This window comes from Rhineura floridana, chromosome 19 (assembly GCF_030035675.1).
Source record: "Rhineura floridana isolate rRhiFlo1 chromosome 19, rRhiFlo1.hap2, whole genome shotgun sequence".
Taxonomy (NCBI): domain Eukaryota; kingdom Metazoa; phylum Chordata; class Lepidosauria; order Squamata; family Rhineuridae; genus Rhineura; species Rhineura floridana.
This window is the reverse complement of record NC_084498.1, coordinates 8,222,935-8,247,606: the sequence shown is the minus strand read 5'-3', so window position 1 is coordinate 8,247,606 and position 24,672 is coordinate 8,222,935. Positions and strand designations below refer to the sequence as shown.

Below are 24,672 nucleotides of genomic sequence, written 5' to 3'. Positions count from 1 at the left end.
GGCTTAGGTGACAGAAATGAAACAGGAGAAAGACTTATTGAATTCTGTGAAGCCAATGATTTGTTTCTTGCAAACACATTTTTTGAGCAACCAAAAAGACGACTGTACACGTGGACATCACCAGATAAGAACATAAGAACAGCCTGCTGGATCAGGCCAGTGGCCCATCTAGTCCAGCATCCTGTTCTCACAGTGGCCAACCAGGTGCCTGGGGGAAGCCCGCAAGCAGGACCCGAGTGCAAGGACACTCTCCCCTCCTGAGGCTTCCGGCAACTGGTTTTCAGAAGCATGCTGCCTCTGACTAGGGTGGCAGAGCACAGCCATCATGGCTAGTAGCCATTGATAGCCCTGTCCCCCATGAATTTGTCTAATCTTCTTTTAAAGCCATCCAAGCTGGTGGCCATTACTGCATCTTGCGGGAGCAAATTCCACAGTTTAACTATGCGCTGAGTAAAGAAGTACTTCCTTTTGTCTGTCCTGAATCTTCCAACATTCAGCTTCTTTGAATGTCCATGAGTTCTAGTATTATGAGAGAGGGAGAAAAACTTTTCTCTATCCACTTTCTCAATGCCATGCATAATTTTATACACTTCTATCATGTCTCCTCTGACCCGCCTTTTCTCTAAACTAAAAAGCCCCAAATGCTGCAACCTTTCCTCGTAAGGGAGTCGCTCCATCCCCTTGATCATTCTGGTTGCCCTCTTCTGAACCTTTTCCAACTCTATCATATCCTTTTTGAGATGGGGTGACCAGAACTGTACACAGTATTCTAAATGTGGCTGCACCATAGATTTATACAACAGCATTATGATATCAGCTGTTTTATTTTCAATACCTTTCCTAATTATCGCTAGCATGGAATTTGCCTTTTTCACAGCTGTCGCACACTGGGTCGACATTTTCATCGTGCTGTCCACTACAACCCCGAGGTCTCTCTCCTGGTCGGTCACCGCCAGTTCAGACCCCATGAGCATATATGTGAAATTCAGATTTTTTGCTCCAATATGCATAATTTTACACTTGTTTATATTGAATTGCATTTGCCATTTTTCCGCCCATTCACTCAGTTTGGAGAGGTCTTTTTGGAGCTCTTCGCAATCCCTTTTTGTTTTAACAACCCTGAACAATTTAGTGTTGTCAGCAAACTTGGCCACTTCACTGCTCACTCCTAATTCTAGGTCATTAATGAACAAGTTGAAAAGTACAGGTCCCAATACTGATCCTTGAGGGACTCCACTTTCTACAGCCCTCCATTGGGAGAACTGTCCGTTTATTCCTACTCTCTGCTTTCTGCTTCTTAACCAATTCCTTATCCACAAGAGGACCTCTCCTCTTATTCCATGACTGCTAAGCTTCCTCAGAAGTCTTTGGTGAGGTACCTTGTCAAACGCTTTTTGAAAGTCTAAGTACACTATGTCCACTGGATCACCTCTATCTATATGCTTGTTGACACTCTCAAAGAATTCTAATAGGTTACTGAGACAGGACTTTCCCTTGCAGAAGCCATGCTGGCTCTGCTTCAGCAAGGCTTGTTCTTCTATGTGCTTAGTTAATCTAGCTTTAATAATACTTTGTACCAGTTTTCCAGGGACAGAAGTTAAGCTTACTGGCCTGTAATTTCCGGGATCCCCTCTGGATCCCTTTTTGAAGATTGGCGTTACATTTGCCACTTTCCAGTCCTCAGGCACGGAGGAGGACCCAAGGGACAAGTTACATATTTTAGTTAGCAGATCAGCAATTTCACATTTGAGTTCTTTGAGAACTCTCGGGTGGATGCCATCCGGGCCTGGTGATTTTTCAGTTTTATATTGTCCATTAAGCCTAGAACTTCCTCTCTCGTTACCACTATTTGTCTCAGTTCCTCAGAATCCCTTCCTGCAAATGTTAGTTCAGGTTCAGGGATCTGCCCTACATCTTCCACTGTGAAGACAGATGCAAAGAATTCATTTAGCTTCTCTGCAATCTCCTTATCATTCTTTAGTACACCTTTGACTCTCTTCTCATCCAAGGGTCCAATCGCCTCCATAGATGGTCTCTTGCTTTGAATGTATTGATAGAATTTTTTGTTGTTGGTTTTTATGTTCTTAGCAATGTGCTCCTCAAATTCTTTTTTAGCATCCCTTATTGTCTTCTTGCATTTCTTTTGCCAGAGTTTGTGTTCTTTTTTATTTTCTTCATTCGGGCAAGACTTCCATTTTTTGAAGGAAGACTTTTTGCCTCTAAGAGCTTCCTTGACTTTGCTCGTTAACCATGCTGGCAATTTCTTGGCCCTGGCGGTACCTTTTCTGATCTGCGGTATGCACTCCAGTTGAGCTTCTAATATAGTGTTTTTAAACAATTTCCAAGCACTTTCGAGTGATGTGACCCTCTGGACTTTGTTTTTCAGCTTTCTTTTTACCAATCCCCTCATTTTTGTAAAGTTTCCTCTTTTGAAGTCAAATGTGACCGTGTTGGATTTTCTTGGCAATTGGCCATTTACATGTATGTTTAATTTAATAGCACAGATCCTCCGTGGTGCAGAGCAGTAACGCAGCCGAAGCTCTGCTCACAGCCGGAGTTCAATTCCAATGGAAAGAGGAAGTCGAATCTTGAGTAAAAGGGGTCAAGGTCCACTCAGCCTTCCATCCATCCGTGGTTGGTAAAATGAGTACCCGGCATATGCTGGGTAAAGAAAGGCCAGGGAAGGAACTGGCAATCCCACCCCATATATATGGTCTGCCTAGTAAACGTCGCAAGACGTCACCCTAAGAGTCGGAAACGACTCGCACTACAAGTGCGGGAACACCTTTACTTTACTTTTAATTTAATAGCACTATGGTCACTACTCCCAATTGGTTCAACAACACATCTCGCACCAGGTCCCGGTCCCCGCTGAGGATTAAGTCCAGGGTTGTCGTCTCTCTGGTCGGTTCCATGACCAACTGGTCTAGGGAATAGTCATTTAGAATATCTAGAAATTTTGCTTCTTTGTCATGACTGGAACACATATGTGGCCAGTCTATGTCTGGGTAATTGAAGTCACCCATTACTATCACATTTCCTAGTTTGGATGCTTCCTCAATTTCATAACTCATCTCCAGGTCTCCCTGAGCATTTTGATCAGGGGGATGATAGATCGTTCCCAGTATTAAATCCCTCCTGGGGCATGGTATCACAACCCACAACGATTCTGTGGAGAAGTCCGCCTCTTTTGGGGTTTCGAGCTTGCTGGATTCAATGCTTTCTTTCACGTATAGAGTGACTCCGCCACCAATACGTCCTTCCCTGTCCTTCTGATATAGTTTATATCCAGGGATAACCGTATCCCACTGGTTTTCTCCATTCCACCAGGTCTCCGTTATGCTCACTATATCAATGCTCTTCTGTAAGACCAAGCACTCCAGTTCTCCCATCTTGGTTCGGAGGCTCCTAGCATTGGTGTACAGGCACTTGTAAGCAGTGTCTCTCTTCAAGTGTCTTTGGCACTTGTGGTTTGGCCTGTGGTAATTTTGCTCTTCTGAATTTATATCCTGTGCCCCTGCTCTCACAATGCCTACTTCTAGGCCTACCCCTTTTAAAATTTCATAATTTCTTTGGTTTTTATCCCAGGGGGGAGGTTTATTCCGAACCGGACCTTTCTCAGCTCCTGTCGGGTTTCCCCCCTCAGTCAGTTTAAAAGCTGCTCTGCTACCTTTTTAATTTTAAGTGCCAGCAGTCTGGTTCCATTCTGGTTCAAGTGGATCCCGTCCCTTTTGTACAGGCCCGGCTTGTCCCAAAATGTTCCCCAGTGCCTAACAAATCTAAACCCTTCCACCCGACACCATCGTCTCATCCACGCATTGAGACTGCAAAGCTGGGCCTGTCTGGCTGGTCCTGCGCGTGGAACCGGTAGCATTTCAGAGAAAGCCACCTTGGAGGTCCTGGCTTTCAGCATCCTACCTAGTAACCTAAATTTTGCTTCCAGGACCTCATGGCTGCATTTCCCCATGTCGTTGGTGCCAATGTGCATCTAAACGATGTGCGATATCCGCAACCTTCGCACCAGGCAGGCAAAACACCTTGCGGTCTGCACGCCCATCACACACCCCACTGTCTATGTTCCTAATGATCGAATCACCCACTACAAGGATCCCTCCACCCCCTGGAGATATATCCTCGGCACGAGAGAATAGCTGCTCATCCCCCAAGGAATGGGTCCCTTCTAAGGGATCGTTTCCCTCTTCCTCAGCTGGATGCTCTCCTTCCCTGAGACCATCGTTCTCCATGATAGCAGAAGAGCTATCATCCTTGGAGTGGGACACAGCTATAACGTCCCTGGAGGCTTCCTCCACACACCTCTCTGCCTCTCTCAGCTTTTCCAGGTCCGCCACCTTGGCCTCAAGGAAATGAAGTCGTTCCCAGAGAGCCAGGAGCTCATTGCACCGAGAGCACACCCACGACTTCTGTCCAACAGGTAGATAGTTGTACATGCTGCAGGCAGTGCAAAACACTGGAAAGCCCCCACACCCCTGCTGGCTTCTTACCTGCATAGTTTTGTTTGAGGTTTATTACGTCAATGGGTTGGAAACTGCAGTTTAGTTGAGGTCAGGGAACAGATGGGCAGAGTGGGGGGGGCCTGGCCTCCTCGCCCTGCTGCCGAACTCGCTCTGCTGCTTAACTCGCCTTGACGCTTTGTCAGCTGGGGCCTTGACGCTTTGTCAGCTGGGGCTCCCTCTAGTTCATGGAGCAGGCTCCCTCCCTAGGGTGCTTTGAATTTATATGTGTGGCTGGTCCCTCCGAGCTACTGCTGCCAGCCAGGGATGTGTTAATTGAGGCTGATGGCTCAACTATCAGCTGGGGTTTAACTCCTTAGGATTATCTCAGACTTCCTTCCTTTGAAGGCAGGAAGGCAGGCTTCCTTCCTTAGCGAGGGGCGGGGCTGTTTAAGGACTTTGACTAGTGGTACTAAGAAAGGTTAACTACTCTATTTTTATTTTATTTGCTGACAACAACCACTTTTATCAGTGCAAGTTCCCCTGTAGTTTTAAGTGGTGCCTTGCACTCTGGCCTGGACAAACTAGACTAGCTTTTGGCTGCTTTTAATCTAAGCAAGGGGCTGCAACTTCCAGGCGAGTCTTTTTTTTGTTTGTTGTTTTCCCACCTAGAACAGCCTGACCTTTCTTTAACCTAGGGAAACAGAGCTTGTGGTTGTGTTTAAGGAAGGCTAAAGCTGCCCTTTTTAGCAAAGACTGAGCTGACTCTCTCCCTGTATGTATTGGTGGAGTTTCCTTTTTCCCCTTTTCTCCGACTGGAATTTAGCCTTGTTTACGGTGTCCCCTGAAGCTTTCCTGCTAGGGTGGTGTTGAAAACTAGCTTTCTACAGGCTTCCTTCTCCTAGGATCTGTCTCCTAAGATATAGGTTCTTTCAGGATTTGGCTCCTAGCTCAGGGTGACCTTAGGCTGCCCTTATTACTTATTGCTCTGAGCTGTTTTAATTCAATTAAATAATGAAATAAAATGGTCAATATAGGAATCAAATTGATTATATAATTGGAAACAGAAGATGGAGAAGTTCCATACTTTCTGCAAAAACAAGACCAGGAGCAGACTGGTACAGATCATGAACTGATCGTATCAAAAATCAGAGTAAAGCTAAAGAAGAACAACAAAGCAATCATAATGCCAAAATACAATTTAAATAACATCCCAGAAGAATATAAAGATCAAATAAGGAACAGGTTTGAGGCTTTAAACTTAGTTGACAGAGAACCAGAAGAACTATGGACTGAAGTCAGGGACATTATCAGGGAAGAATGCAAAAAGACAGTACCTCTTGTTAAAAAGAGAGAAAGACCTCAATGGATGACTGAAGAAACTCTTAAAATGGTTAAAGAGAAAAGGAAAGCAAAAGCAAAAGGAGATAGAAACACGGTCAGAACCCTAAATGAAACTATACAACAACTAGTATGTAGGGACAAAGAAAACTATTACAATAGTTATTGTATAGAAATAGAAAAGGACAACAAAATGGGAAGAACAAGAGCCTTATTCCAAAAGATTAGAGAAATAAAAGGAAGATGGAAGCAATACACTGAAGAACTCTATAAAAGAGATGACAGGATGACAGATTCATTCACGAACCATATGATGAAGAACCAGAAATTTTAGAATGTGAGGTGAAAGCTGCTCTTAAAATTCTTGGAAGAAACAAATCACCAGGAATAGACGGCATACCAATAGAGTTGCTAGAAGCTACTGAGACTGAATCTGTCCACATTTTGACAAAAATCTGTCAAGAAAACTAAACAATGGCCCACAGACTGGAAACGTTCAATATATATCCCACTTCCAAAGAAAGAGGATCCCAGAGAATGCAGTAATTACTGAACTATTGCCTTAATATCCCATGCAAGTAAAGTAATGCTCAAGATTCTACAGCAAAGGCCCTTACCATATATGGAGCGAGAAATGCCAGATGTCCAAGCTGGATTTAGAAAGGGAAGAGGCACCAGAGATCATATCGCAAACATACGTTGGTTAATGGAACAGAGCAAGGAATTTCAGAAGAAAATCACCCTGTGCTTTATAGACTACAGCAAAGCCTTTGACTATGTAGATCATGAAAAACTATGGAATGCTTTAAAAGAAATTGGGGTGCCACAGCATCTGATTGTCCTGATGTGCAACCTATATTCTGGACAAGAGGCTACTGTAAGGACAGAATATGGAAAAACCGATTGGTTCCCCATCGGAAAGGGTGTGATACAGGATTGTATTTTATCACCCTATTTGTTTAATCTGTATGCAGAACATATCATACGGAAAGTGGGATTGGACCAAGATGAAGGAGGTGTGAAAACTGGAGGGAGAAACATCAATAATTTAAGATATGCAGACGATACCATACTCTTAGCAGAAACCAGTAATGATTTGAAACGAATGCTGAGGAAAGTTAAAGAGGAAAGCACAAAAGCAGGAGTACAGCTGAATGTCAAGAAGACTAAAGTAATGACAACAGAAGATTTATGTAACTTTAAAGTTGACAATGAGGACATTGAACTTTTCAAGGATTATCAATGCCTCGGCACAGTCATTAACCAAAATGGAGATAATAGTCAAGAAATCAGAAGAAGGCTAGGACTGGGTAGGGCAGCTGTGAGAGAAAAGGTCCTCAAATGCAATGATGTATCACTGAACACCAAAGTCAGGATCATTCAGACCATGGTATTCCTGATCTCTATGTATGGATGTGAAAGTTGGACAGTGAAAAAGGCGGATAAGAGAAAAATCAACTTATTTGAAATGTGGTGCTGGAGGAGACCTTTGCGCATACCCTGGACTGCAAAAAAGATAAATAATTGGGCGTTAGAACAAATTAAACCAGAACTGTCACTAGAAGCTAAAATGATGAAACTAGAAAAGATAATAACGCTGGGAAAAACAGCAGGGAGTAGAAAAAGAGGAAGGCCAAACAAGAGATGGATTGATTCCATAAAGGAAGCCACAGACCTGAACTTACAAGATCTGAGCAGGGTGGTTCATGACAGATGCTCTTGAAGGTTGCTGATTCATAGGGTTGCCATAAGTCGTAATCAACTTGAAGGCACATAACAACAACAACAGTGTTGAGTTAGCTCAGAAATAAGCTGAGGTATTTCTCCAAAATGTAGGAAATAGTTTGGTCTGCTTCCTGGCCAGAATTAAGCTGAGCCCCACTGTGGACCCCCCAAACCCCTCCCTCCCATCTAGCCCCTTTTGCTCTAACCTGCTACCACCTCCTCCTCTAAGCCCCTTCCCTTTAAAAACCCACTTACTGGCCAATGGCTGCTGCACTTTAGCCAAGAGAGAGGGAATGAGGGCGGTCTTGCTAAGTGTAGCTTTATAATTTAATTAAAATCCAAGCTGGAGAAGTATTCAGGAATCTTAATGCTGGCCTCTTCTTTGAGGCAAGCATTACAAGCCCTGGAAGTAGATGTATCACTGGCACCTCCAATAAACTGTAATATGCCCAAGGCTGTCTTGTGGCTTCTTACTAAGAATGGGGGAGAAATTCGATTCAAAGCCGAATCTATCAAATTCACACTTTCCAAAACAATATAAGAACTGAAACACAGCCATCCTCTGAAATATGCACTTAATCTGAATTTTGCAATATAATTCTCCAATCAACCAGTGTTTATAGAAATGCGCATGTTAAAGGAAAGTGTGCATAAAAATGTAAATGTACTGCCTTCAAGTCGATCCCGACTTATGGCGACACTATGAATAGGGTTTCCATGGTAAGCGATATTCAGAGAGGGTTTACCATTGCCTTTTTCTGAGGCTGAGAGGCAGTGACTGGCCCAAGGTCACCCAGGGAGCTTCATGGTTTTGTGGGGATTTGAACTCTAGTCTCCCAGGTCGTAGTCCAACACCTTAACCCAGCCTTTCCCAACAGGTATGCCTCCAGATGTTGTTGGACCACAACTCCCATCAGCCTCAGCCATTGGCAATGCTGGCTGAGGCTGATGGGAGTTGTAGTCCAACAACATCTGGAGGCACACTGGTTGGGAAAGGCTGCCTTAACCACTACACCACAATGGCTCTCAGTGTGCATAAAACCATATATTAATGAAAATAACATTAAAATGCATTATATTAGGAAAAAGTGCTTGCAAAAATGTGTACATTAGTCAAAACTGCATGCAAAAATGTGCATATTAGAAGAAATTCATACTAAAATGCTGAGGAATTTTCATGAGGATTTTTTTTTTTAAATGCAAATTGCTGCAGAAACGTGGAGAAATTAAGATTGGAAAAATGAGAAACTGAAAGATCTGAAACTGAGAGATCTTCCCACCCTTGCTTCTGACACCCAGGATAGAATACAGCAGTGTTGTTCAACCTTGGTTCCCCCAGTTGCTGTTGAACTACAACTCCCATAATCCCCAGATAGCTTAGTCAATTGTCAGAGGTGATGATGGGAATTGTAGTCTGACAACATCTGGGGAACCAAGGTTGATAAACACTAAAATAAGGATTTGACCATGGGTCACCCCTTATGGACTGGAAAATTTCAGGAGCTTTGAATTGCCAAATTTTGGCCGTTAGTCATTATCTTGCCCCTGCCCCTCTATTTATTACTTATTTGCAACATCTGCCAGAGCAGTTCACCAAATGCACGAATTACAGATTGATGGTACTGTTAGGTGATTTGGCCCAGTAATCTACCCTGAGTGGCTATCCACCAATAGCCACTAGGCAAATATGTTTAGGGAAAGCTGAAATGTCAAGCTACTCACTACATCTTTTCAGTCTTCCAGCAATAGATTTTAAAGATGGAAAATGTTATTTATATCATGTGACCCATATTTGCATCTGAGCACACTCATCTCTGATGTATTTTAGCGGAATTTGCTATAGTCTAGTCTAATGTATATCCATCATTCTCTGGGTCTGGATTAGCCCTTTTTTGTTTTCTGCCTTTGGTTCATGTTCCCGATCCTGAGTTTTTGGGTATTTCCCTGAGTGGCAGAGGGAGCGGGGAAGAAGCGATGGAGTCTAGCTGAAATATGTCCTTGGACACAAAGTATGTTAGGCAGGTGAATAAGACTTGAATGGCTGTTTACTGTAAATCTGGTCGTTATCCTAATCTGCCACTGTGGAAACAAAGCACTTGCTGGACAGCAGTCAGTTATGAACACAGCCTCATCTGAGAGACTGCCTAACTCATGTGCTCCCAGTTCCAGCACTGCGGAGCAGTTCTAGGAGTCCAGGGAGTCTCCTAGGACAAGACAGGTGCCTTTTGTTCTTGGAATCACCCAGTTTCTCCAAGCAAGAAGCCAGCTGTGTCTCTCCAACACTAGGACTGTTGTTGATTTTTGTGGGTGTATTGTGTGGCATGTCATTAACGCATTAAAAGTGCATTAGTGGTGGATTTATACTGGACCATCCACACATCATTCCACTTTATTAGTTGTTCTGTGATGCTTCCCCAGTGATGCTGCATTATTGCTGTTGGCAGGGGAGGCATTCTTGCGCTATAGCGCGGAACAAAAAAATAAAAATAAACCAGAACTTTAGGGGTATGAAAAGTTACAGGATTTCAGCAGGAAGTTACAGGACATGCACTGATTGGAAACGAAGCAGTTTGTTAACCCAAAACTTTTGCAGGCGCAAATAGTATTGAAAGTGGAATTGTGTGTAACCATCCCAATACCGTCATGAGCACGAATCATCATCATTAATGCATAATAAAAAGAATGTCTGGAGGGGCCCCAAGTGGATGTGGATTAACACGGGCTTGAAGCTGCCTGCCTGTTCGCATGGAGGAGACTGGATGCCATGCAAACCAGAGTATCGGGGTTGGGCAACTGGTAGCCTGCAGATGGCCCATGGGTCAAATCTGGCTCCAGTTTCTCTTGTTTTTAATCAGTATGTCATTAAAACTCTTGCCCACAATGCTTCTTGTAGGAAAAAGAAGCAATGAGATTCTGTGTTAAGAGTGCATGTATATGTACGTCATGTATTCATTCAGTTTTAGCTTTGTTTTCCTATGGATCCTTTATTTTGAAAGCCTTTTAGAGACTTTTGTTGGTGGGTGGCAATATAAATTTAATTAATAATACAAAGGCATCAGAACAACTCCAGAACTGCTGCAGAATTCATAAAAGGGGTTGAATTGTGCTATCTCAGCTCTTTTGCGGTAGCCATTGCAAGCACTGTCAGAAAAAGGCTGTTGCAGTGAGCACGCTTCCCCTGCCTTGGCTTGCCAATCTGGGCCAGAACTGGAATCACTTCCATCTTAGGAGAAGGGCTGTAGAGCATCTGCTTTGCATGAAGAAGGCCTCAGGTTCAATTCTCGGCACCTCCAGGTAGTGCTGGGAATGACCCGTCTGAAACCCTGGAGAGCTGCTGCCAGTCAGTGTAGACAGTACTGAGCTAGACGGGCTAATGGTCTGACTTGGTATAAGACAACTTCCTAAGTTCCGTTGCTCTTACGCAGAGCCCAAGGGAAGTCCCTTGCCCATTTTGGTGCTCCCTTCTCCCAGCATCTGAAGCTAAAACGGGAAGGAGATCAGTGGTTAGTACGTCAGACTTGCAGTTCTGGATTTTAAAAACCCACTTGGCCATGAAGCTCACTGGGTTACCTTGGGCCTGTCACAGTCACTGAAATTCAGTTCAGTTCTCATTGAAAGCCGAATCTGTCCAATTCACATCTTCCAAAACAATAGGAGAACTGAAACCCTGGCATCCGTCAAAACTTGTACTTACCCAAATTTTGCGATGCAGTTCTCCAACAAAACAGTGTTTACAAAAGTGCACGTATTAGAGGAAATGTGCATAAGAATGAATATATTACTGAAAATAACATACAAAATGCATTATATTAGGAAAAGTTGCTTGCAAAGATATGTACATTAGTCAAAGCTGCATACAATTAGGATAAATTCATATTACAATGCTGAAGAATTTTCATGAGGATCAATTTTTTAAAAAAATTGCAGGTTGCTACAGAAATGTGGAGAACTGAATTTAAGACTGGAAAAGTGAGAAATGGTGATACCCAACATTGCAGATCTTTCCATCCCTTATTACTATACTGTTCAGCCTAACTTATCTCACAGGGTTGTTGTGAGGATAAAATAGGGAGAGAACCATGTGTGGCGTCCATTGTATGCCACTTTGCACTCCTTGGAAGAGAAGTGGGATATAAATGTAGTAAACAAACGAAGTGGGACATGGTTCCTGCAACATGCCTTCAATGCACTGATTGTCACCGATGCTGGTATGATCTCAAGGTTATTCTGCAAAGGTAAAAACCATAAGAACAGCCCTGCTGAATCAGGCCAGTGGCCCATCTAGTCCAGCATCATGTTCGCATAGTGGCCAACCAGAGGACTATGGGAAGCCCACAAGCAGGACCTAAGCACCAGAGCACTTTCCCCTCCTGCAGTTTCCAGCAACTGGTGTTTGGAAGCATACCACCTCTGACTATGGAGGCAGAGCATTGCCATCCTGGCTCCGTTTATTCCTCAGTCCTCACAACCATCCATATGTTCCATACCCATGAAATCAGCATTGCTTTAGACCCTGCACCTGCCCCCTGGCTGCCTTTGGGTGCTTCCAGGCTGTCGCTATTTTGCAGATGGTATTTAGCCACATACTGGCAAATTCAGGTTGCACAATTAAAACTAATTTGGTGCTCTTGTGCAACAAACCCTCCCCCCCCCCAAAAATCAAACTTTTTGCTGTAAGGAAAGTGACAGGAAAATGCACTGGAAAACATGGGGATAACATTTGCTTGATGCAAACAAATGAGAATGAACGCTCAATTCATGTAATCTCATCTCGCCACAAACTAATCAAGACAAACGCTCAGTAAGGTGTTTGGAAGCGATCCTTGAGAAGTTTGGATTGTTCCAGCCTCTGAACTTGTGTCTGGAGAATATAGTGGTCCCAAAAAACAGAGGGTTCAGACAGCGGTGGCCGGTGCTCATTGAGACTGGTAGGGCGGAAGGCAGGGAGATCAACAGTAGGTGGAGCCATAGCCAAGACAGGCAGAGCCAACCCCTGCCTAGTTGAGAGTAAGAAGGCAGGCAGCTGTCAGCTGGTTGGCAGTAGATGGAGGTAGGTGGAGCAATGCCCCATTTGCCCTAATGGACCAGCCTCCATTGGAGTCAGGCATAACAGCCCTTTAAGGGTGGGAGCAGTTAGTCCACATGGAACCCAACGTATACTGCTTGCTGTGAGCTCCTTGGAAGAAAGAAGGCATGTAACAAATGATAAATTAGAGCTACATTCTAGCTGTTCTTTTATTAGAGGCCTGAGGATTGCTTTAACATACCACAAAGAGATCTGGATCTAGATTTATTTTCTTTAATCTTGCAAGCCTTCCCACATATTCTCAGCTGCTGGCAAAGTCTGACAAACTGAATTATTAATATTGAATACCTGTGCCATTAAAAATGCAAATAATGGGAGCAGGAACTCATTCAGTGATTGTGGTAAGCAGCAGTGAGACCTGTAATTAAGCCTCCCAAGTAGCTGGGTTCAATATTTAGATTAAATTGCACAAACCAGCTCGGAATGTAAATTCACTCAACTTTCGCTCCTTACAGATGTGGCAATGCCCATTTCCCCCCTTGCATGCCACTTGACAGAGGCACCAGGCAGCGGGACAAAAGCTTTACTGGTGCAATACCTTCAGTAATTGCAGATTAAAAATATGCAGTGTTAAATCATAGCTGTGAGAAGGGTGGCCGACATCAATGGTGCTGATGTAGGCAAGCTTTCTCGTCTTTTAATGGAGATGCTATTTTGACTAATGATTTATCCACACTTTTATTCCAGAGAAACAAGTTTTTTTCCCAGTACAAAGTTGCCTGCATTTCTAGATGTTGCAGTCAGTATTGTAGCTGGTTAATTCATTGGTAAATAGGAAAAGAGTTAATTGGCTAAGCTTCTCTTTCAGCAGTCAGTAGCCCTGTCGGGGTGCAATCCATTTTTACCTTCCATTTGCACAAAATTACTATCAGATATATTCAAAGGGCAATTGGGAGCAGAGGAGTCAGATCATTGGCATCCCAAGTCAGATCATTGGCATTATCTACAACAGCCTTCCCCAACTTGGTGTCCTCCAGATGTTGTTGGACTGTAGCTTCCATCATCTTTGACTATTGGTCAAGCTGGCTGGGGCTAATGGGACTTGGAGTCCAACAACATATGGAGGACACCAGATTGGCAAAGGGTGATCTACGGCAACTGGCAGTGGCTTTCCACAGTTTCCAACTGGGGGCTTTCCCCACCCTACCCGGAGATGCCATAGGGTTTTCTAGGGTTTCCCTCCCATTTTTTAAAAATTATTGTCAAATTACAAGTCAGTCAAAATATTACAACAGAAAAGAAATAAATGATATAAATAATTTATACAGTAAGTAGAAACAGATTATGAGAATAGCAAATCTATCCCAACAATACTATTTATCCAAACAGAATCCTAAATATATTGGGCAACAATAAAATATTTTGGGCACTTTGAGAACATTTTCTCTCTGGTTTATTGCGGCATTCAGTGCCTCTCCACCTTTTTTTAGTTTTACATGGGGCCAAAGCAAGTATGGATCAACTAAGTTAGCAAACTGTAACTCAGCCCATGTGTAGATCATAACTTTAAAACAACCTGAGGACTCTGGAAAAAGAGCATGTGTTACTTTTGGTATGTGTTAACTTTTGGTAACACATGATCTGACATGGCTCACACTTGCACCACTTTATCTTCTGAAGAAAGAGCCTTTTTGGTGGTGTCACTGTGCTATGGAGTAGCCTTCCTAAGGAGGCTTGCCTGGCACCTTCTCTGCAGTCTTTTCAGTGCTTGGTATTTTAAACTAACCTTGGGCTGTTAAACTAACCTTGGGTTGAGTGTGATTTAATCTGAGCTATAAACTGTTTGTGCTATCATTGGTCATGTCCACGCCATACATTTAAAGCACCATACATTTAAAGCACACAAATTCCCACAAGGAATCCACAGAACTGTAGTTTGTTAAGGATGCTGGGAATTGTTGCTCTATGAGGGGTAAACTACAGTTCCCAGTGATCTTTGGGGGAAGCCATGGCTTTAAATGTATGGTGCAGATGGAACTTCTGTTACAAAAATGTTTTTGCTGTCTTTTATTGCTTATTGTTGATTTTTATTCCTGCATTCTTTTAAATTTATATTTATTGCCTGCCCTTACACCAGGTTGGGTTACAAAATCTAAAACACAATATAAAAAATAATTGAAACACATTTCAGTCACAAGAATAGGGTAGGTCTGTAATGTTGCATGCTATGTTTTTAACACTTTCTTGTTTGCAAACTGCTTAGGGAATGTTATTGATATAACATTGATACTGACCATATACATATAAACAATAACGTCTGCTAGCTCTGGTCTGATGGTTGGAGCTTGTCAGCAAATTAACAATCTGTAGATTGTTCTTTAAATAACTTTTAAAAATTCACCAACTTTGTTCCACCAACTTGGTAGGCTGATTAGCATGGTTAATGACCTTGGCATTACTTGTTCACTACATGTTCTATATGCCTTGTTTTTATTTTCCTTTGAAATGGTCCCAGCGTGGTATTGCAAAGGTCTGAGGGGAGATGAGTCCCATTGCAGATTATCACTCCTCTTCCCTGTACTGTTGTTAAGGAACTAGGAGAGCTGCAAGAGTGGAAGAAACCTTCCCCTTTGAAGCCTGAATCCTTCCTGGTCTTAACCATGGTTAAGATTCTGCTTTGTTAGTGCAGATTTTTAAGTGACCACTCATTTGTATTTGAAGCCAATGATACCTTGTTTCGTGTGCTTTATCTTTCAAAGCCTTTGATTTCCCTGCCCTTAAGAACTGCTGTGGGGTTTCTAAGCACCATACCTCCATGTTTGCCTGGTTAGCCTCCAGCTGTTAGAAGCTGGCACAGAATTTAGAAAGAGTTTGTGACCCCATATTCTGTATTTATGGACATGGTTGTTCCCTTCTCTCTCTTCAAAGAGGACTTGTCTGAAAGTGAAGAGGTTTTCCCAAAAGAAATCACCAAATGGAGTTCAAACGATCTCATGGATAAGATTGAAACCCCTGAATCTGAAGAAGTAACAGGTGATTATTTTTACGTAGAATGAGATACCGTTGAGAGTATGAACAGCTGTGCCCTTAGGTGAATATAGAGGACTGGTCCTTCAAGTCTGCCAAAGGACAAATTTATACTACAAACTAATGTCCACTTAGGCTTCTACCAAATAAGTGGTGATGGGGTGGCCATTCTTTCACTTGACGGGAGATCTCACCTGCCCCCCGGCACAAGTGGTGCCTGTCTGTCAGCTTTGGGGAAGCACATGTCACCTCCCCCTGACTCCATCCTGAAATAGACTCTTCTTTGGGGTCTCAGCTTCTAGGAAGGAAGGTTGCCTCTATGCCTCCATCTTGAGCCTCCCTCTCCTCCCTGTGCTCTCCTCGTGAATGCTCCTTGAGAGGGGATTCTCCTTGGCCTGTGCTGCACTGGGCATAAATAACAGGGGAACCTGTGGCACTCCAGATGTTGTGGACTAGAGAACTGGAACTCCAGTCATCCCTGTTCATTGCCATGCTGGCTGACTGAGGCTGGTGGGGGTCCAGCAACATCAAGAGGGTCGTAGGTTCTCTGTCCATGATCTACAGAGTTCCCACCCCCTTCCCAAGCCTCACAAGGCAGCATCCAGCGCTTTCCTTCTCTGACAGCTGCTTGGCTGTCACTTTGGCAACACAAACAACAGGGGTGGATGGCATCCAAAAGCAGCAGCAGGAAGAAGGAGGGGGAACCCCAAGATGCCGAAAAAAGGAAGGGATTCTTGAGTAGGAAATCCAAATCGATTTATTAAAAAAGAAGAAGCCCAACGCGTTTCGGCCATTCGAGACTAGTGGACTAAATGAGGAGTTGGAGTTCCTTCCCCTTTTATGAATCTCACACTACAGAGACGATCCCTTAGACACAGCTGTGGTTAATTCCTCTGTCTCACAGCTAACAGGCATCCCAGTGAGTGTATAAAATCTCACACTCTCAGCTTTTGCTGCTACACAGTTAATTTCCTATTGCACAGAATCGGTGTAGAGATTACATGCACATTCTGCATATAAAATAGTGCAGATTCCATCTTCTGTGTCCGTTGCCCAAGCAGAGTCAGCATTTCCATTTATCAGACCTGGAGCTCTTTGCAAGATTCCTGCCAGCCATGTCACTGGGCCCTAAGTTTTTTTTTTAAAAAAATATTTATTTATTTATTGCACTTGTATACCGCCCCATAGCCGAAGCTCTCTGGGGTGGGGTGGGGATCCCATACAGTACCAGTTGGCAAGGTGGCATGGGAGGGCCTGCTTTGCTGACCTGGGTTCCTAATGCCACGTGCCACTGCTAGTTACCAGGAGAGGCAGGGAGAAGGCAGCTTGGCATAATGTGGGCACAGCCAGACTGGTGTTCACGAGGCTGTGCCCGCCCCATGCCAAGCTTCCCAATGCCTTGCTTCTTCCCCTCTTGGTAACTGACAGTGGCGCACAGCATTGGGAACCCAGGTCAGCAATGCCCAACCATCTGCTACTGTTCCCATACATGTAGTTTGGCAATTCTCTGTTAGAGATTTCTGCTCTCAGTCCATCCCCATCACAGAACTGCATTTTCCTTCCCAGAGTTCTCTGACTAGACAGAATGACTGTTAAAACCAGAATAAGCCTGTTGTGTAGTTATGCACTGTTAGTAAACCTCTATTAAAACACACACACCTGCCTTCCTTGCCTAGGTAGCAACTAAAGATGCTTTCACAAAAAAAGCTTTAATACCTCTTAAAATTCACATGTCTGCATGTAACACTTGTTCATACATTTGGCCATTTTGCGACGTTATTCTTTGTGGATTTCATGCACTGGAGATTGGGAGCAAACCCCACAAAGGCACATTGTCTTTCTTCCCCCCTTCCCTTATTTCTAAACATAGAAGTAGTTGCAACTTTCCCTTTAGATGCTAAATATTGAGAATTAATGGAATGTATCCTGGTCTGTGGAGGAGAGAAGCCACACTCACGTGACCAGCTCTCTTTCGTTCCAGATGATCCGTGTCTTGAATCAGCAGCAGAGTACCGTGTTGGATCCAGCGTGGAAAGACTGAGCATCATCGAGGTACAGCATCAGAATAAGTTCCTTTCCCTGTTTTATTTATTTTTAAAATTACGGCCTTTACACATTATCAGTAACCACATTTGTCCTTTGCAGCTAGGGATGGAAGGATCTGTCCATTTTGGTTCTGTCAATTTCTCATTTGTCCAATCTTAGATTCAGTTCTCTACATTTCTGCAGCAAATTGCAATTTAAAAAAAATTCATGGAAATTCTTCAGCATTTTAGTATGAATTTCTTCTAATAAATGCATTTTTGTATGCAGTTTTGACTAATATACCCATTTTTGCAAGCAATTTCTCTTAATATAAATGCATCTTTGTATGTTATTTTCCACTAATAAGTCATTTTTATGCACACTTTTCCCTAATATAGTAGGGTCCCGCTTTACAGCGCTTCGCTTTACAGCGTTCCGCTAATATAGCGGTTGTGAGTTGTAGAAAGGCCCCGCTTTACAGCACTTGTTCCGCTTTTATGGCAGTTTTTTGCCACCGGGCGCCATTTTGGTCAATGTAAGTCAATAGGATCTGCTTTACAGCGGTTTTCACTTTACAGCGGGGGTCCGGAACGTAACCCGCTGTATGAGCGGGGCCCTACTGTATGTGGCCTTTGGTAAGCACTGTTTGGTTGGAGAACTGCACTGCAAAATTCAGTTAAGTGTGGATTTCAAATGATGGCTGTGTTTCAGTTTTCATACTGTTTTGGAAAGTGCAAATTTGATAGATTCAGCTTTAAATGTGAACTGATTTTAATTTCTCCCCCATCCTTATTTAGAGCACAAACAGCTAACTTACCTGCAACTGTGATTTGGCAACAAGATCCGGGGTCTAGCTGAAGCCTGTGGCCAGATATAACTCCTGAAGCTTCCAAATTCTAAACACAGTCTGATTCAGTTTTGCTTAGTATCACTTGTAAGGAAAAGATGCACACGCTCTCTCTGTTTGTATCATATTTATTCATTTGTATTTATTCAACAAAATTTATATACCTCTTGATTGTAAAGAAATATTAAAATTATCAATAAAACCAATTTAAAACAATTATTTAAAACATTTAAAAGAGAATTAAAATTAACAATAGAGTAAGAAGATATTAAAACATGGCAATGTCTGCATGTCTGGATAGGATTACCTAACAAAAATATTTTAAGTAGGAGCCAAAAAGAGTACCACAAAAGTGTCTACCAGATGTCAAGCGTCAGAGAGTTCCATACTGTATGTGCTACCACACTGCTATATTAAGAATGATCTTAGTTCTCTGAATTATTATTATTATTATTATTATTATTATTATTATTATTATTATTATTATTAACTTTATTTATACCCTGCCGTTTTTCCAAATTGGAACTCTCGGCAGCTTCCAGATAAAAAACAGATACAATTAAAACCTACCAAAGTTAAAAGCATATAATACATAAATAAATAAATATAGACAGATATAATTAAAAAATGAACTCTAATTTAAAATAGCATTAAACTGTTTATGATAATTAAAAACTATACTCATAAAATCAGAATAATTAAAAAATAAACAAGCAAGAACAATATAACCTCCTTTTGGGCCTATCCTTAGCTGCCTTCGGAATGAAAGGCTTGCTGAAATAAGGAAGTTTTTACCTGTGGATGAAAGGGCTGCAGGGAAGAGGCCATTCTTATCTCCTTAGGGAGGGAATTCCAAAGCCTAGGGGCAGCCACCGAGAAGGCCCTATCTCATATCCTCACTAGTTGTACTTGTGCGGATGCAGGTATTGAAAGAAGGGCCTCTCCTGAGGATCTCAGGGCCCGAGCAGGCACATAGAGGGCGATGCGGTCTGACAAATAGCCTGGACCCAAGCCGTGTAGGGCTTTATAGGTCAGCACCAGCACTTTGAATTGTGTCCGGAAACAAACTGGCAGCCAGTGGAGCTTTTTTAACAGGGGAGTTGTATGGTCCCTGTAATCAGCCCCAGTTAACATTCTGGCTGCAGCACATTGTACCAGCTGAAGTTTCCGAGCAGTCTTCAGAGGCAGCCCCATGTAGAGTGCATTACAGTAATCTAAACGGGATGTGACTAAGGCATGTGTCACCGTGGCCAGATCGGACGGGTCAAGGAACGGGCGCAGTTGGCGCACTAATCTCAAATGTGCAAAAGCCCTCCTGGCCACTGCAGAAACCCAGGGGCGTCACTGCCGGGGTGTGGAGGGTGCAGAGCGCACCTGGGTGACACCCTGAGGGGGGTGACACCCAGAGCCGCCCCACCCCACGCCGTTGGCCGGCAAAGGAGCCAAGAAGCACTCCGGGTCGGCGCAGCCAACTCCTCCTTGGAGGTGGGCGGGCAAGACAGACAGCAGGTGCCCGCTCACTGGCGGTGAAGCCGGGACGGGCCTTCCACCACCAGCCTGGAGCGTGTGGTGAGTGTGTGTGCGTGCGCATGCGCACACACACAACACCAGCCACCCCCGTCCATGCACCTGGGAGGGTGCGCGCCGGAGGTCCGCACCCCCCCCGCACTCCCGCTAGTGACGCTGCTGCAGAAACCTGGGAATCCAAATTTAAAGCTGAGTCCAGGAGGACACCCAGACTGCGAACCTGTGTCTTCATGGGGAGTATAACCCCATCCAGCACAGGCTGTATCCCTATTTCCTGATCTGCCTTACGACTGACCAGGAGCACCTCTGTCTTGTCTGGATTAAGCCTCAATTTATTCACCCTCATCCAATCCACCACTGATGTCAGACACTGGTTTAAAACCAAGACAGCTTCCTTGGAAGAAGGTGGAAAGGAGAAATAGAGTTGGGTGTCATCAGCATACTGGTGGCACCAAACTCCAAACGCCTGAACAACCTCTCCCAGCGGTTTCATGTCAATGTTAAATAACATAGGGGACAAAAATGAGCTCTGAGGGACTCCACAGGCCAACGGCCAAGGAGTCGAACAGGAGTTCCCCAATTTCATCTTCTGGGTTCGCCTCTCCAGGAATGACCAGAGCCACTGCAAAACAGTGCCCCCAAGTCCCATCCCAGCTAGGCGGTCCAGGAGGATACCATGGTCGATGGTATCGAAAGCGGCTGAGAGGTCCAGCAGAACCAACAGGGACACACTCCCCCTATCCAGTTCTCTGCGTAGGACGTCCACCAAGGCGACCAAAGCCATCTCCGTCTCATACCCAGGCCTGAAACCAGATTGAAATGGATCTAGACACTCCGTTTCATCCAGGAATCTCTGGAGCTGGGAGGCCACCACACGCTCTATTACCTTACCCAAGAATGGAATATTGGACACTGGCCGGTAGTTATCCATGTTTAAGGGGTCCAGGGAGGGTTTTTTCAATAAAGGTCTCACAACTGCCTCCTTTATGCACCTTGGAATTCTGCCTTGTTGTAAGGAGGCGTTGACCACTCCTTTCACCCACTCAGCCAGTCCCTCTCTGGCCTTTTTTATAAGCCAGGAAGGGCAAGGGTCCAGCAGACATGTGGTGGCTCTCACCTCTCCAAGGATCCTGTCCACATCCTCAGGCTGCACAAATTGAAAAGAATCCATCAATATTGGACAGGCAGGTGCCAAAGTTACATCCCCTGAGACTGTATCAATCCTAGCGTCTAATTCGGAGCGAATCTGAGCGACTTTACCCGCAAAATGTCGTGCAAACTCTTGACAGCGGGTGGTTGAGTGGTGTATATTATCCTCTCGGTGGTCCGAATGTAAAAGACCCCTAACCACTCAAAACAGCTCTGCTGAATGACTCCCCGCAGATGCAATGGCAGCAGAGAAAAAAGATTTCTTTGCTGTCCATACTGCCACGGAGTAGGCCTTCAAATAGGCTCTAGCCTGTGTTCGGTCATACTCGCTCCGAGTCTTCCGCCAGCGTCGCTCTAGTCTCCATCTTATTTGCTTTATCACCGCCAGCTCCTTGGTGAACCAAGGGGCAGGTTTGGCTCCACTACCTGAGAGGATTCTACCTGCTCCACGAGCTAGAGGGAGCCCCAGCTGACAAAGCGTCAAGGCGAGTTAAGCAGCAGAGCGAGTTCGGCAGCAGGGCGAGGAGGCCAGGGTTCCCCACTCTGCCCGTCTGTTCCCTGACCTCAACTAAACCGCAGTCTCCAACCCATTGACGTAATAAACCTTAAACAAAACTATGCAGGTAAGAAGCCAGCAGGGGTGTGGGGGCTTTCCAGTGTTTTGCACCGCCTGCAGCATGTACGACTATCTGCCTGTTGGACAGAAGTCGTGGGTATGCTCTCGGTGCAATGAGCTCCTGGCTCTCTGGGAACGACTTCATTTCCTTGAGGCCAAGGTGGCGGACCTGAAAAAGCTGAGAGAGGCAGAGAGGTGTGTGGAGGAGGCCTTCAGGGACGTTATAGCTGTGTCCCACTCCAACGATGATAGCTCTCCTGCTATCATGGACAACGATGGTCTCGGGGAAGGAGAGCATCCAGCTGAGGAAGAGGGAAACGATCCCTTAGAAGGGACCCATTCCTTGGGGGATGAGCAGCTATCCTCTCGTGCCGAGGATATATCTCCAGGGGGTGGAGGGATCCTTGTAGTGGGTGATTCGATCATTAGGAACATAGACAGTGGGGTGTGTGATGGGCGTGTAGACCGCAAGGTGTTTTGCCTGCCTGGTGCGAAGGTTGCGGATATCGCCCGTCGTTTAGATAGTTTGGTAGACAGTGCTGGGAAGGAGTCAGTGGTCGTGGTGCACGTTGGCACCAACGACATGGGGAAATGCAGCCGTGAGGTCCTGGAAGCAAAATTTAGGTTGCTAGGTAGGATGCTGAAAGCCAGGACCTCCAAGGTGGCTTTCTCTGAAATGCTACCGGTTCCACGCGCAGAACCAGCCAGACAGGCCCAGCTTCGCAGTCTCAATGCGTGGATGAGACGATGGTGTCGGGTGGAAGGGTTTGGATTTGTTAGGCACTGGGGAACATTTTGGGACAAGCCGGGCCTGTACAAAAGGGACGGGCTCCACTTGAACCAGAATGGAACCAGACTGCTGGCACTTAAAATTAAAAAGGTGGCAGAGCAGCTTTTAAACTGACTGAGGGGGGAAACCCGACAGGAGCTGAGAACGGTCCGGTTCGGAATAAACCTCCCCCCTGGGATAAAAACCAAAGAAATGATGAAATTTTAAAAGGGGTAGACCTAGAAGTAGGCATTGTGAGAGCAGGGGCACAGGATATAAATTCAGAAGAGCAAAATTACCACAGGCCTAACCACAAGTGCCAAAGACACTTGAAGAGAGACACTGCTTACAAGTGCCTGTACGCTAATGCTAGGAGCCTGCGAACCAAGATGGGAGAACTGGAGTGCTTGGTCTTAGAGGAGAGCATTGATATAGTGAGCATAACGGAGACCTGGTGGAATGGAGAAAACCAGTGGGATACGGTTATCCCTGGATATAAACTATATCGGAAGGACAGGGAAGGACGTATTGGTGGCGGAGTCGCTCTATACGTGAAAGAAGGCACTGAATCCAGCAAGCTCGAAACCCCAAAAGAGGCAGACTCCTCCACAGAATCGTTGTGGGTGGTGATACCATGCCCCAGGAGGGACTTAATACTGGGAACGATCCATCGTCCCCCTGATCAAAATGCTCAGGGAGACCTTGAGATGAGATATGAAATTGAGGAAGCATCCAAACTAGGAAATGTGATAGTAATGGGTGACTTCAACTACCCGGACATAGACTGGCTGCATATGTGTTCCAGTCATGACAAAGAAGCAAAGTTTCTAGATATTCTAAATGACTATTCCCTAGACCAGTTGGTCATGGAACCGACCAGAGGGACGGCAACCCTGGACTTAATCCTCAGTGGGGACCGGGACCTGGTGCAAGATGTAAGTGTTGTTGAACCGATTGGGAGCAATGACCACAGTGCTATTAAATTAAACATACATGTAACTGGCCAATTGCCAAGAAAATCCAACACGGTCACATTTGACTTCAAAAGAGGAAACTTCACAAAAATGAGGGGATTGGTAAAAAGAAAGCTGAAAAACAAAGTCCAGAGGGTCACATCAGTCGAAAATGCTTGGAAGTTGTTTAAAAACACTATATTAGAAGCTCAACTGGAGTGCATACCGCAGATCAGAAAAGGTACCGCCAGGGCCAAGAAGATGCCAGCATGGTTAACGAGCAAAGTCAAGGAAGCTCTTAGAGGCAAAAAGTCTTCCTTCAAAAAATGGAAGTCTTGTCCAAATGAAGAAAATAAAAAAGAACACAAACTCTGGCAAAAGAAATGCAAGAAGACAATAAGGGATGCTAAAAAAGAATTTGAGGAGCACATTGCTAAGAACATAAAAACCAACAACAAAAAATTCTATAAATACATTCAAAGCAGGAGACCATCTAGGGAGACGATTGGACCCTTGGATGATAAGGGAGTCAAAGGTGTACTAAAGAACGATAAGGAGATTGCAGAGAAGCTAAATGAATTCTTTGCATCTGTCTTCACAGTGGAAGATATAGGGCAGATCCCTGAACCTGAACTAACATTTGCAGGAAGGGATTCTGAGGAACTGAGACAAATAGTGGTATCGAGAGAGGAAGTTCTAAGCTTAATGGACAATATAAAAACTGACAAATCACCAGGCCCGGATGGCATCCACCCGAGAGTTCTCAAAGAACTCAAATGTGAAATTGCTGATCTGCTAACTAAAATATGTAACTTGTCCCTTGGGTCCTCCTCCGTGCCTGAGGACTGGAAAGTGGCAAATGTAACGGCAATCTTCAAAAAGGGATCCAGAGGGGATCCCGGAAATTACAGGCCAGTTAGCTTAACTTCTGTCCCTGGAAAACTGGTACAAAGTATTATTAAAGCTAGATTAACTAAGCACATAGAAGAACAAGCCTTGCTGAAGCAGAGCCAGCATGGCTTCTGCAAGGGAAAGTCCTGTCTCAGTAACCTATTAGAATTCTTCGAGAGTGTCAACAAGCATATAGATAGAGGTGATCCAGTGGACATAGTGTACTTAGACTTTCAAAAAGCGTTTGACAAGGTACCTCACCAAAGGCTTCTGAGGAAGCTTAGCAGTCATGGAATAAGAGGAGAGGTCCTCTTGTGAATAAGAA

At 44.4% G+C, this 24,672-nt stretch overlaps 1 protein-coding gene across 11 annotated transcripts in view; it reads left to right on the top strand.

Annotated features, from left to right (window-relative positions):
• Positions 1 to 24,672, top strand: part of PITPNM2 (phosphatidylinositol transfer protein membrane associated 2) — a 317,406-nt gene that overhangs the window by 223,116 nt on the left and 69,618 nt on the right. For all 11 annotated transcript variants that reach the window (XR_009759680.1, XM_061603246.1, XM_061603252.1 and 8 more), the window contains 2 exons: positions 15,472 to 15,576; positions 17,552 to 17,622. Coding sequence is in view for 10 of the 11 variants with exons in the window: in XM_061603246.1 (XP_061459230.1) it covers positions 15,472 to 15,576; positions 17,552 to 17,622 (176 nt within the window). In the remaining variant the exon portion in view is untranslated. The remainder of the gene's footprint in view (positions 1 to 15,471; positions 15,577 to 17,551; positions 17,623 to 24,672) is intronic.